Source organism: Calidris pugnax, unplaced genomic scaffold (assembly GCF_001431845.1).
Source record: "Calidris pugnax isolate Ruff unplaced genomic scaffold, ASM143184v1 scaffold44, whole genome shotgun sequence".
Lineage (NCBI taxonomy): Eukaryota > Metazoa > Chordata > Aves > Charadriiformes > Scolopacidae > Calidris > Calidris pugnax.
In genome coordinates this window covers 46,228,368-46,242,756 of record NW_015094506.1, presented here as the reverse complement: position 1 = coordinate 46,242,756, position 14,389 = coordinate 46,228,368, and the positions used below count along the sequence as shown (strand labels likewise).

The 14,389-nt window shown below is 40.7% G+C and overlaps 2 protein-coding genes across 3 annotated transcripts in view; one reads left to right on the top strand and one right to left on the bottom strand.

Moving 5' to 3' along the window:
* Positions 1-4,270, top strand: part of TMEM60 (transmembrane protein 60) — a 4,647-nt gene extending 377 nt beyond the window's left edge. The window contains exons 1-2 of one of the 2 annotated variants that reach the window (XM_014963181.1): positions 104-1,779; positions 3,607-4,270. In XM_014963181.1, coding sequence (XP_014818667.1) covers positions 3,649-4,053 — 405 coding nt within the window. In that variant the 5' untranslated portion in view covers positions 104-1,779; positions 3,607-3,648 and the 3' untranslated portion in view covers positions 4,054-4,270. Of the gene's footprint in view, positions 1-103; positions 1,780-3,606 lie in introns of those variants that run through there. The other variant, XM_014963180.1, reaches the window with a different exon arrangement.
* An 8,378-nt stretch (positions 4,271-12,648) lies between these two features.
* Positions 12,649-14,389, bottom strand: part of RSBN1L (round spermatid basic protein 1-like) — a 47,852-nt gene continuing 46,111 nt past the window's right edge. Inside the window, exons 8-9 of the mRNA XM_014963374.1 lie at positions 13,861-13,969; positions 12,649-13,769 (exon numbers count right to left, since the gene is read on the bottom strand). Of these exons, the coding sequence (XP_014818860.1) occupies positions 13,113-13,769; positions 13,861-13,969 (766 nt within the window). The 3' untranslated portion in view covers positions 12,649-13,112. The remainder of the gene's footprint in view (positions 13,770-13,860; positions 13,970-14,389) is intronic.

Here is a 14,389-nt window from a genome sequence, read left to right as displayed (position 1 = left end):
GGCGGGGGTGAGCGGGGGGGGCGGAGACCGGGGGGGGGGGCGGCGGGCGGCCTCCCCGGGCTGCGGACTCGGCCCGGCTCCTCTGGCCGCTGCTCGGGCTCCCCCAGCCGAGAGCGGGTCGGGCCGCGCTGGAAGCGGCCGTTCTGCCTCGGGGCACGGCGAGAGGCTGCGAAATCGCTGTCGGGGGGGGGCTTTGCTCGGCCCCCCACCCTCGGTTCGCTTGTCGGCGTCCTCCTCCTCCTCTGAATCATTTCAGATTTTTTAATTATTTATAATTTATTTTATTTTTTCGGCCGAGTTCAGCAATCGGGAGTCTCAAAGACGCTTAAATTGCTGTTTTGCCGAAAAGGAGTGAAACAAGCACTCCGGTGGTGGTTGTTGTTGTTTGATTTTATTTACACTTTTAAACCTGCATAGACTGCCTGAGCTAAGAATGCACCCATGGCAAGGACTATCTGTGAATACAGTTTAAGTGGGGCTTTAAAATGGGCCTACTGGAATATTTCTTTCTAGGCTTTAAATTATTCATACCTACTGAATTGGCTTTAAAATGTCATTTAATCATGCTATAGTTCTATTTAACTTGCTTTCAGTATAATATCATTTTTTTTCAACTTTGTTACGTAACGTTCAAGGCTTAAATTTAAATTTATGGATGTGTTATCATTAATATTGAGCTGAATGTCGTGTGTAAGTTTCCCTCCTCTATTTTTTTCCTTCTAAACTGGATATAGTTAGCTTTCATAATATTCTTAACTATGTAGTCCATCCCACCAAGGTTAGTAATGCTGCTTAGATAGAGTTTCTCATTACTGAAAATTTGTACTTCCTACTAATTATATGAGTGCTATAAGGAGTCAAGAGCTTTTTTTTTCTATGTTTACACTCTGCCTTTAATGTTCCCTTAGTGTTTTCACAGAAGAGCTAGTTCAGACTTGTATCATATCTGCATCCTTTTTCCAGTGTTAAGTGTCTTGTGGTAACTGGCCTCTAGCTGAGAATCTGCCAATAATCCCCTTTCTTTCCTAATGAGAGATGGTCAAATGCTCCCTGTAATCAAACCCTTCATCATTATGTCAACTGTATCCCCAGCTGTGAGTCTTTAAAATTTGGTAGCTTCTGTTACTTGGACTATAGGACTATAAGATCTCAAAAGTACACTTTGATTTTCTTGAGTTCTCATTAAAAAAAAAGCCTCTGAAATTGAATGGAGTCCTGCCCAACCTTGCAGTTATGTGTCTTAATTAGGTCAAGGAAAGGTAGTGTAACATCCCATGGTGAGTTTTCTGCCTGTGCTTTTTGAAACTGTTATAAAGTGGTTCTGAACAGTTATGAAAACTGAAAAACTTTTCATCAAGTGAAAAGCCTTCAAATTGAGTAGCCCCATCTAAAACATCTGCAGTAGCTTTCCGTTTCTTCCAGAGACAGTTGATAGCACCTTCTCTGAGTATCTGATACCCTGATACTTCTAACAGTGTTAAATTCCCTTTTTCCCTTCCAGGCCCAAGTTTCCAGTCTGTTCCTTTGGTTTCCGCTTTCTGCAGTTTGTTAGTAAGAGATCCTCCTCCTTGTAGCATCTGTAGCATTAATTTCTAGAGCTGGCTTTCAAAAATGTTCTCATGAAAGGAATGTTGAAACTTCTTTTCAGATCACTACTCTCTTCACTTTAGCTGCAGCCTTGCACTTGAGAATATTGGGAATGTTTTCAAAATACTGGAAGTACTTCAGGCAGGTCACAGTCATTGCTCTGTGATCCTCAGCACCTGCCAGCTGGTTTAGGTACGTTTCTATAACAAGAAAGAGCAATGCTATCTAAACCTCCTCCATTGTTTTTTTCCTCTCCACTTAGCAATTAATTCTTGAGTGTCACTGCTAAGCTTCACCCCTTCCATAAGGAGGGGGTCTCAGGTCCACGCTGCTGGCAGCTGGTTCTCACCAGACTCTTCAGTGATCTGAGCAGAACTGAGACAGCAAAAAGCAAAGTGTAAAAATCCTATTTAAACTTTCTTTTTTTTTGCTAGTTCAGCTCAAGGAACTGGCCTGCTGTGGGTCACACAAGTGTCAGCCCTAACAGAAGGGAGGGGGTCCACTGACAATAACTCCAATTATTTTAGGCTAATCTAGGTCTTTCCCTGAAGAGAATTCCCACTACTGTCCACTAAATCAAGTCCATCGAAACTTCAGACCCAGACTGAACAATAAAGTAGGCATGTCAAATTCTTTATCACATGATACAGATCTAAATTGTAGGATAATTTTAGCAGTGTACAAGATTATCACCTAGCTCTCATGTAGCAGGTCATCTCCTAACTAGTTAAGCCAGCAGCTTTTACTCCCCTCCTCCTGGAAATAAAAGTTTCAGTGCTTATGTGAGCACAGAGTTGATTCAGCTTGCTAATGTGGCAAAAAAATCCTAAACCAGTTAAACAGAAAAAGGTGCTGATAGATTTCTGCTTGTTCAGTGAGTTTAATAGGCTGGATGGGGTGATCTTGTGAGCATCAGTGATAACACCAAGGAAGCAGCAGCTTGTGGGCAGGGTCACTGGGGAGGCAGGGGAAGCAGGTCTCGTCCTTCCCTCCCAGCATCTGCTGGCAAGGATTAGGTACTTCAGAACACATCGTCTCACTTTCAGCAATTCAAATGTTTTTGTAATCTGGAACAAATCAAAGCTCATCTTATTTCAAGTGAAAGAATATCAGGGAAGTACCAAATTTTTTGAAAAATCAAGAAAATTATTTCAGCGCTGTTTTCACTGGTATGTATTAACTATTGATCTTTGTGGCATGAAATCTTCAGGAAGGTTTCTGAAGGTAGTTCTTCTCACCCCTGCTTTTTGTACATGCAGTGAAAAGCTTCTGGCAGATGCAGTGGTAAAAGCCTTGCAGTTAGGGATATAAAACCTAACTTTTATGACTGTAGTGGCAGATGCACTTGTCCTTGTTTTTCTTCTGTCGTGACTACATAGACATTTGAATATACTATCAAGCCAATAAACCTGAACAGTGTTTCTGTCAGCCAGTGTCTGTGTACTTGAAACACCTGCCAGAAAGCAAACATTATTTCTAGTAGTTTTTTTAGTAGTTTTAAGATTGCTGCTTGGCAGAAAGTGCTCACTGGCTCAGGTTCAGCCTGGGTCATTTTGGCTGCAGCTCTGCAGACTACAGCATCTTTCAGATGATTTGTTATTTGTGCTTGTTAGTTGGTTTACATTTTACTATAATTATTTTGTTACAGAGAGAGAATTGTTAGGTTTATTTTTGAGTGTTAACTATGAGTGTCTCAGTACTGGAGGAAAATGGATCTAAACATGTTCTTAGCGTACAAAAATCCCTAAACGAGTTTGACAGCTAGTTTAGGATTGAAGTATAATTTGTTTCACAGAACAAATTTAAATGAAGACAGTTGCCACAGCAGACTTTAGGCACGTAAATGGAATAGCTGACCAAAATGGAGTGCTTTGCTGAGAATGGTAGTTATAAAAGAAACGCTAGGAAGCAGTATGTAGGTGGCAAAGCAAGAACAAGAAATGAAGTCACCTTTACAGAGTATGCTTAACGGTTGTGCAGAGACATCTTTTGATGCCTCCCCCTTTTTTGTTTTGTTAGGTTGTTGCTGGCAGTGAAAGACTTCCTCCCAAAGCTGTTTAAATGAGAATGTCCCTGGCGCAAAGAGTACTACTGACATGGCTTTTTACGTTACTCTTCCTGATCATGCTGGTGCTGAAGTTGGATGAGAAAGCACCATGGAACTGGTTCCTCATTTTCATTCCAGTCTGGATATTTGACACTATTCTTCTAGTTATGTTAATTGTAAAAATGGCTGGACGGTGCAAGTCTGGCTTCGACCCTCGCAACGGCTCCCAAAACATCAAGAAAAAGGCCTGGTATCTCATTGCAATGCTACTTAAATTAGCCTTCTGCCTTGCCCTCTGCGCCAAACTGCAGCAATTTACTACGATGAAACTAGCCTATGTATTTATCCCGTTGTGGGCCCTGCTGATCGGGGGTATGGTTGAACTTGGATACAACATCTTCTACGTACGAAGAGACTAAGCTATACTATGTGGGCTTCAACACCGAGATTTGTACCAAATTACTGGATTATTACCGCTTTGCCACAAACTTCATCTCAAAATTAGAACGCCAAATAAGAAACCAGTTGAGCTGGAGACTTTGTCTAAACCAGGCAGGAAGTAGACTTGTTCCATTTTTTTTTTTTAATTTTAAAACTTTCACATATGCTCTTGTAAATAAAAGTATTTGTTAAACATAAGGTGTTCTAATGTGATTATTATTGTTATTTGTTACATGGAGTAAGATACAGGCTCTTCGCATGCAGGTAGAAGATCTTCTCAAAGGAACAACAAATGTTCTACCCCAGAGTACTCAGTGGAGTAATAATCGTTGGAAAGAGTAGTACTACTTGTGTTGTCACTCAAGATTATAAGCAGTTAATAGTAACTTCTATACCATGCTAAATTTGCTTTAAGAATCAGTAATAATTGATAGCTGCCACATAAGAGCGAAAAAGGAATAAAGTGACTGAGCATTTTCTTTTTGACAGTGAGAAGCTACCTCCAGTCTGACAGACTAAAAATTAGCAATTTTTCTAAGCTGCTGAAAAAGACAGTGACTTGTTTGTAGCTGAACTGTGCCAGCAGTCCAAGATCCAAGAGAAGAGGGAGACAATGGCGATGACTTTCCAAGGGAGAAATCCTCAGTGCGGTAAAAGGGAGAGTTCTGTAATGCGTTTGTACCTGCAGGAAGTGATACTGTAAGGAGGAAGATGGTTTTTAAAACCCTAGTATATTAAATCTCTGGGGGTCAAGCCTTGGCTTCATGGACTAATGGCAAACTCAGATGTGAGTAAATGAACTTTTTTAAGTAACAAATGCAACGAATGGGACTTCTGGGAAGAGCTGGAACCATGACCGTATTCTGTGGACTGGAAGTGCTCTTCCAGGAGCTGCAGTAACACCAAATTCAAATGTAAGAGTTGCCTAACACATTATTGATGTGCACGCTGAAGAGCCTGATCCCTTTACAGTTCCTAGCTGCAAAAGAATGACTAGTGAATGAAAAGAGCCCAGGAAAAAACGTCTAAGGTAACAGGAGGTGACTAGGTCAAAGCATCTCACAAATTAAATTTTAATTATGTGCATTCAACTGTACTTGTCCATAAAAAAAACTTATCTTCCTGAAGTGTAGATACACGGGAACCACATTGTCAGAGGCTGCTGGAGGGGCTTTATCTAAGAAAACCTGTTCCAGTCTAAGGCAATTCAGAACATCAGGTAGCAAACGATCTTTAGAAAGACTTTAAGTCGTGTTTGCTTCAGAGTGTTGACTGTCCCACCTTGCTAAAGGAGAAACCAAGGACTAACAAGAAAAAAAAAAAAAGCTAATCATTAGCTACTGTTAAAAAAAATGCAAAGTATTCATAACCCCTTTATTATAATAAAAGTAACACATCAACTTTTACTAAGCTTCACATAATTTATGGGGAGCTGAAACTTCCATTTAGAAATCTTTTCCCTCAGTGCCTATCCAGAACAGTTCTTTTTGGGAGGTGCATCTGTGCCCTACATAGTTGTGAAAAATCCTTCATGGAAGTCTCTCAACCACAGAGCAGAGTTTTACCCACTTACACACGGTTCCTGTGCAGAACCGGCTGCTTTCCCTGTCTTTGTGATTTTTTCATATTAAAATGAATATTACCAATTAAGGTAAACTTTTATGAACCATTTAACAAACACTGATGCAAATACACAACAAGCATTTAAGCACTTTAGATAAGACAAATACATACAGACACACACACACACTCATGGCCGTTGGTGCGTGATGGCACCAAGCATAAAACCGAGTCCCTGGAGTTGTTCCCCACTCATGATTATCACAGAATTAAAAGCAAAAAAAGCCTTGTTCCCCTGATGCCAACCAACCCCCCAGAGCTCAGAAGAGCAGAGCAGCTTCCCTCAGTCAAGCCAAGGGTGTCAACAGATCATTATAACTCAACAAACGATGGGAGAACAAGAACTAGCCTCATTAGGACTTGGTATATTATTAGCAAGATGGGCCACAAACTGAGACTGCCCCCTTAATAAACCCCTTCTGTTCCACAGATGTAACAATTAGCTGAAAGTTTGGCATCTCTAATTAACTAGAATTGAACACAACTGTTCCAAATCTCCTTTTAATTGCTGCCTTTAATTAAATAGAAAAAGACCAACATTTCAGTGTTTTGGTTATGGGTTTGGCTTTTTTTTTTTTCTAAGGGTTTCTGTATCTTGAAATACGTGATGGTGACTTTGAAGCCAAAGCAGACCTTTCTCTCTGGTGTCCTAGAGCAGGCACACACAAATTGATTTCCTTCCTTTAGCAGATGATGTTTTTAGGACGCAGCCCCTTTGTTTGCAAGTTCTTTGTCCTTACAGAGACACTCTGGTAAGGGCAATGTCCCTTTTGACTTTGCATTTTGTATCGGATGTAACTGACCTGAATGCTGCTGAGGCCGCTGGACACACAGATGTGCTCTTTTGTTGTACCAGAACCTCATTCCAAACGCCTTGTGATACAGAGGACACTGCAGCCCACGGTGACATTTCTAGAAGCAGAAGTTAACGTTATTCAGAATTACCCTGTTCTCAGCCTGGAAAGGGAATGAGTTCTCCTCACACCTTCTCTCAAGTTTACAGGCTGACCTTCATCAAGTAGAAGTAGATGCTGAGACATCTCACACTGCTCTGCCCGAAGGGGGCTGGAGGGAATGACAGACAACCCATGGACCCAGGGCGCTGGGGAGTGTCTCCTCCCAGGTACCAGCGGCGGCGGATGCGCATCGCGGAGGGGAGAAATTAGGCTGCCTGGGTTTTAAAACACCATTCAAAAGCTCACTGTTCTGAAATGAAGCTGGGAGTATTATCTATACACGTGATAGACTGATGACACATTATTGCTCTTCAAATCATTTATACAAGCTTGAACGCTTCACTGGAGGTGAGTGTCTGCTTTCCTCTGATTAAGGAAAATGCACAAGTGTGAAAGGTCACAAAACTAAAATTTTCAGTTACCTATTCATAGTGCTTTTCTTGATTTGTCACCACTTGAGACCAGTATCCTTTTTCCTGTACTTTTTATATTTGAGAAATACGATTAGGACATACACATCCCCACCTTCAACAAACTTTAACCTGAATGTAATTTATGAGTCTGCCAGAAACTCAGAATTCTAACATTAACTATTGTAACACCACTATATTTTGGTGAACAAATAACATTGCTTTTCAGTAATAAAGCTCCTTAATTAATTGCATCCTCAGAAAGAACTTCTTTGAATTGATTGGCACAGAGAGCCTAGCACTATCATGTAACACACGTCAGGCTTTTCTGAATTAAGATTGAGGTAAAATTAAGTATGCTGAGTTGGGAAGAAAGTGTTTGCACTTTTTGGCTGTACCTTTGTTGTTTTAAGGTTGGGATGGGGATTGTTTCCCACAGGAGCCTTTTACCCCTGAACAGGCTGGGTCTCAGTCAGGGGACTAAAGCAAGGTGAGGAGTCGCAGCAGTTGGCCCATTAGAATACTATCCAATATTAATTCAACTTTTTCTCCTTGTACTTGGAAGTTGGATAAAGAGTAGAAAAACCTGCAACTCAGTAACGCTATTTCCTTCGGTCTGCCTTTTCTAACAAAACCAACCTCACAAGCAGGCAAAGGGAAGGGAAGTCTTCACAGAGCAGCACAAGAGTGAGAAGCGGGGAAGAAATGAGCAAGCTTAGTTTGTCTGTGTTAGTTTCTATCTCAGTGTTCCTTTTATAAAGAAATCACTGCTAAAAGATGTCTTTCAGCCTAAAAACTTCATTTCAGGGATTACCAAAAGCTCTCAGCTGCATCAGCTGGACCGCCAGGTACCCAAGTGTTGGCCAACGTGTAAGATACAGCTTGAGCAGTCTTGACTTGAGTCACATCAGACTGACACACACAGGTCTAATCAAAGAATCATAGTTCTCAAGGTTTTCTTCTTCTTCAGACACTTAGGGAATAGTTTTCTCAGGGAACTGCCCTATTTAATCTCAATACAACCAGATAAAAAAAAAAAAAAAAACTGCCATAAAAAGCATAACCCTTAAACCGCAGGCCTAAGCTCTGCCAAACAGTGCACTTCGGTTTAGTTGGACCAGAAATTCATTGGCAAATGAAAACATAGTATCAAAATAGTTAATGAAAAATCAAACTTGATAAAAATAGAAGTTTAAACTGCTGTTTTAATCAACGTTTGTATTAGATTACCATAACTGTACACCAAATATTAAAGGATTATTTTGGACTAATGCCCTTATCAGTAGGCTCATCTATCAGCATGACCAGAACACGAGAAGATCAATGTTTAGCTGGCACTCAAGTACAGCACGCTCCAAAGCAGAGGAAATATTAGCATTGTAGCACAGAGAAAAACAGTGGTTAGAATATCATACACTAAATTTGCAAAGTCAGTAGCATCCCTGATGATTCTAATAAAAATAGCAACCTAGATATTGTGGAGTCAATCACTGCTTCTGAACAGAACACAAAACAATTTGCATTTCTAAGAAAAATGAAAAAAGTGACTGTTGGGAATCAGTGTCCCAAATTTTCCCATGTACGCGGCAAATTGAGTGGGATCTGCACAAAATATCAGCGTGGCCTGTTATACAGTTCTTAAAGTGCATTTCAGCCGTTTGAGAAGGTGGGATAACACCAGTTGAACAGCGTGACTCACGATCAGAGAAAGCAAACAAACATTCTCCACAGTGTCATTCACAGCAAAGCAGAGACGCGTGAAACTCTGTCCCTCCCGAGCTGGACACCTTCACAGGCAGGTCACGGGCGCTGCCCTGCCTAAAGACAAGGTTCTCTACACATCTCATCACTAGAAGAAGTGAATAGAAATCACACTTGAGAAGCCTGCAAAGTTCTTGATGACAAATAGTACAGCTTTCGTCCCAGCAGGGTCAGGTGGCAGTCTGCTAGCTCACAACAGCTGATTTATGAGCACGGAGAACACACGGATTTATTTCAATCAATTCAGCATCCTCATTCACATGCGGATATTGGAAAAATAGTCATTTTGATCAATGAATCCCAGTCCTGTGTTTCTTGGAAGACTTAACTCAATTTTCCAAATCTGTAACGTTGGGACCTGTTTCACAGCATTCCACTATTTTATGTTTCCATTCCCTATGTCGTTTTCAATGCCAACTTATTTACCGTGCACATGTGTATCTGCTTCAAAATCAATTTTATTTATCACCAAGGAATTCTTTCACAGATGAATACTTAAATGATCACCCTCTGAAATAATACTTTATTTCTAATACTAGATAGAATTAATATTTCAGTTAAAGAAGTATTGAAATATTCACTCTAGTAACAAGGAAGGGAAAATCTGCATGCCAACAGTACCTGTAGTGAAAATGCTGTTTCAGAGTCAATTTGCAGGCATTTGGAGGGCTGGGGGATGACACAACACTGAGGAACACTTGTATGTAACACATGAAGTCAGTTGCCAGTGAAATGCAAAATATCCAGTAATTTTAAATAAAAATAATAATAAAAAAAATAAGTAGCTACCATCTTGAAAGCTATTGGTAGTGACAGTAACAATGTAATTCTTTGCTACCCACAAATATGGTACCAATATCTAGGCAAAACATGTCTAAAATTTCTGCACATCATGTCATCAACTGGAACACCACTGCAAACGCACAGATGGCAGCACCACTGCAGCACGGGCAGCAGTTCTCCGGTCTGCTCAACAACGAGGGCCAAGAGAGACAACTCAAACACTGGAGATTTCAGCCGAAATAACAGAAAGATTTATACATAAGTCAAGTCTAGAGAGGGGAAGGGGGAAAAAAGCAATAAGCAAAGACTAGTTTCAGTACATCGGAAGGCATGAGAGATTTATTGCTGAAGCAAAAGTCTGAATATGAAGTTGTACTTGGCAGGAATAAAGGTTATCGCACAGGACCACAGAAACCAAAGCAAGACCTTTGTCGGACTAATGAGCAAGTTGGGAGCTGAAAAAGCCCTCAGAAAAGGTGCTCCCCCTTAAAGAGCAACCACATCAAAATGAAAAAGGAGTATACCACAGACAGAGGACAAAAGTTTCTCTTTTTCTTTTAAAGCAAAGAAAGTAGTATATGCTACTACAGCCAGTCAACCCAGACTGCTCACACCTTTGAATAAAAAGGGAGTTCCGACAGCCATTGGTAACTCCAGTATCCTTCCCATTGGTAACCCCAGTATCCTTCACGTTCGTCTGCAAGGAACTCTCTAAAAATGAGTCTTCTCAAAAAATCAAAATTAGAAGGATGTGTCAAATTTGCAAAAACTGCTGCTTTTTCTTATCTCTTAACATTCTGAAAGTGATTTAAAACAAAAGAAAAAAATGGGTTGAAGATGTAGACAGTTTAGAGGCCAGATTCCAGAACCAGGACATACCTGAGCAGAAGCATGAGGCCACATCAGCCAAGACCACTGAGCAGCTCTTCAAAAGGAAACAAAGTTCTGCTCTGAAGTGTAAAGTCACATTTGCTCAACCATTTTCAAGGTGTATTTTTCAGACCAGACAAGGCCTATGATGCAGAAAGCTGTTTGCTGCCAAGAGGGATGTACACACTTTATTGAAGTCTGACAGATTTCAAAAAAAACCTGAACCAGAATGAATGATCGGCATAGAGATCATGAGCATACAAATAAGATTTTTAAAATTTTTTTAAAGTAAACTAAATAGTTGTGGTGTGGTTTTGTTGTTGGTATCTGGCAAGGTTGTTTTGATAGAACTGGAGCCTTCTGCTAACCCACTTGGAAAGCTGCATGTTTAGTACAAACTACAACCTGCAGCTCTTCTCTTCTGCTGTTCTCCAACAGCTGGCACAGAGAAGGGGGATGGAAGGCTCCGTAGTTGTGTATGGATGTTCATAAAGCCAAGGAGATTAGGGGTAGAAGTTTCCAGATAAGCCAGAAAACACAAAGGGAGCTGAGACCACATTGCTACTATCAGGAAGGCTCAAATTCTTACATGGACCAATTAATTTTTCAAATGAGAATCTGCCAGAGTAATAATAACTTACCATGTCACACATGAATCACTTGCTCATGGCGTGAGGGGAAAGCAAGATCCCTGAGGCTGCCAAACTGATAGTAATCTCTTAACCAGCATTAAAGAAAACAGCAGTAAGACTTAAGGACATATTAGCCACAAACAAGAGATTCATGTTTCTATTGCTTCTCTAATACGTTAATTATGGCTATATAGGAGTAACGTTTAGCAATTCAAATACTGATTTAATTAGTAATGCCTTGACAGACCTATTTTAGACTTAAATCACGGCACTCACCAGTTAAATGGCTGATTTTGGTGCCAGGCATAAGTACACAGGAACATTTTGAATTTTAACAACCTAAAAGCAAAAAACGTTTGCAACAAAAGGGCCTCAGGTAGTTGAATTAGACATCACCTGGAAATCACACTGTTCTGTTGCTACAAATGAAGCCAAAGTGATCACTAAGTGCACCAAGGGTTATGAACTGGGAGTACAACTTTCAGAAGTTACAGGGAAAAATACAAAAAAAAAAAAAAAAAAAAAGAGGTACAGGGGTTTTTGGAAATAACAGGCATTGGATCTTAAGTTTTAAATACTTATTTGAAGGACAGGCTGTAGGGCAGTTTACTGCTATTTGTAGCTACCTGAAAAAGAATCATTCAGATGTATTTGAACTATACAGTAATATGTTACACAGAATTAAATAAGTTAAATGACAGAGGTTTTGCCATTACCACATCAGATGCTAGCTAGCCTTGAAATCCTCCTCCCTCAGAACGCAGCTTAAGAGAACTGAAGCGTTCCAGAGGTGGGGAGAGGGGAGACCAGTTACCTTGAACACCACTGTCTTCTCTTAAGGAAACAATTCTTACTTCCAAACGGGGACTTGTGAGGACACACTGCAAGTATCTTCATTGCCTGGCGCTATCAGCACAGGGAGCAACTCACATCCAAATGTGTCTCTGTGAATTTCAGGTCAATGCTAGAGTTGAGGCCTTTACAGCTCGATAAGTAACCACCTAAATATTCTTTGTTTTGATTTTAGCCAGATAACTTATTTAAATTGAGGGGGGAATGGTTGGTTGGTTTTTTTAAATGTGAAAAGGAACTGTCCTAACTGTGGTGTGAGCAGGGGAAGAGGCAAGCGTAGAGGCAAGCCTCACACCAGTTCACTGTAGATGCTCACGGTTACTGGTGGCCTCCTGGAGCCCAGTGGGTGCCCAACTGCCCTCCACTACAGGGGAGGGTTTGCCTCTCCGCTCCACGTTAACATCCGAGAGCAGAGTTTGGGGAGTGCCTTTAACGAGCAACCGTAAGGAATCCTGTGAAGGGAGGACTGATTTTGTGTTCTGACTAACCTCGATTTACAAAGAATGCCTCAGCTCCACCTCAGCCTCAGCCTGCTCCACCTCAGCCTCAGCCTGCTCCACCTCAGCCTCAGCCTGCTCCAGCTCCTCACCCCACAGCGGTGTAAGGGCACCCTATGCGTTAGTGCAGGTAGAAACGTAACCATTTAGAGAGGCAGTTTAACTGAATTATTTTTTGCAGACCCAAAAATAAAACCAATCTGTTATTATGAACCTTTATTAAGCGGCTCACATTTCAGTATAAATCACACTAAAAAGATCTTTAAAAAAGATATTTACACTACAGTGCTGACACATTTAAAATGAAAAAATTGGTATAAATAAGCTCTATGGAAAAGCCTGGAATTGTCATAAAGAATTCTGGCTCATCTTACAAAAAATATATATGTTAAATGTCAGCTCTACTCTAAAACCTACAACTCAAAATTATTTAAAGACTTCTTTATGTTAAACCTGCAGTGTTTACAGTGCATCTGGCCCTAAGTGCTTTGATACTTCACAGTTATGGACAGGCACTGAGGAATGTTACAAAGCTACATAACTATTTTCTGTAACAGATGCGAAGGCAAGTCACAAACTTGCCTCACAGAATTTATGAATCTTTACATTATTACATCATTAACTTTAAAAAGGAATTTAAAACCATATATACAAATTCAGCACAAAAAATCATCCTCTCTTTGTCCATGCAGTTTTGGATACGATGAACTATGTTGTCTTGTATCATCTGGATGTATGTGACCTCCGGGGCATAACTTGCCTTGTAAGTCCTTGGTGCCAGGTTCGAGTTTAGAATCCATTTCCAACTTAAATGCCGCCAATTCGACGTGATCCAACCTACTCTGAACATTCTGGGCCCCGACGTCATTAGATGCCACTGTCTTTTCAGCAAGATCAACATTCATGGGTTCTTCTTTTATTCGGTGAGATGCAATAGGTTCGTGTTTTGTCGGCATAAATTCTTGCTGCAGATACTTTGTCTGCAGAGCATCTGAAAATTTGGTGTCTTCGGAGGTATTTTTGCTTATCGTACAAATTCTGCTGTCAGTCTGAAGTCCAATAACCGAAGACTTGGAGTCTGCAGAGGTCCCTGCTTCAACAGTACTTGTATTTTGGGAAAGTTCTTCCTCTGAATGATATAGCTTGAGCCGGATGTGCCAAGCCAAACTGCACACAGCTGAAACTGTTTTGAACTGGTGCACAACATTCCTTGGGATAAAGTAAATGTCATTATCGAATAACTGAATTCTGGCATATCGGATGCCTTCCCTTCGCAGTTGGTTAAGTTTTGCATCATCGACCCACTGGACGCACTGGAGGAAAAAAAGGTGGGGGAAAAAAAAAGGTGAAAACTCCAATTTAAGACCCAGAGGACACCTCATCAACAGTTCATAGCATCCTTACCTGTGAGAGTGGAGGCTCATGCAAATCTAATTGCATTCGCTGAACTACCTCTAAGAAGTCCTCAGCATGAAAACAAATTACGTCTTTGGTTATACGAGGCTGCTCAGACCTACAGAAGAGTAAGAATTGCACAGTCAGAAGATGGAATAATAAAGAAAATCTGCAGGCAAGGATAAAGGAAATTAAGGAAAAAAACCCCAAACCAGCAATTCCAACATACTCTACATTTTGAAGAAAAGTGATTGATTAAAACACAACCTCATTAGGCTAGTTAAATGAATTAACCACAATTTCTTTACAAGTGGCAGTAAAAACAGCAATGAAAGGTTCAAAAAAACCTCACTATTTTTCATTTTTATTGTTAATTTGCCTCTGTCTGCCTCGACCCTGCAAGACAGATGCCCCAGATACACTGGGCTTACTCTGTCAACACTTATCGTGATGCACCCATCAGGTACCTCAAAGCATGCAGAGATCTGACGAGGGCTACGGCAAACATTGCTTGGTATCTGACTCAAACACCTTGTTC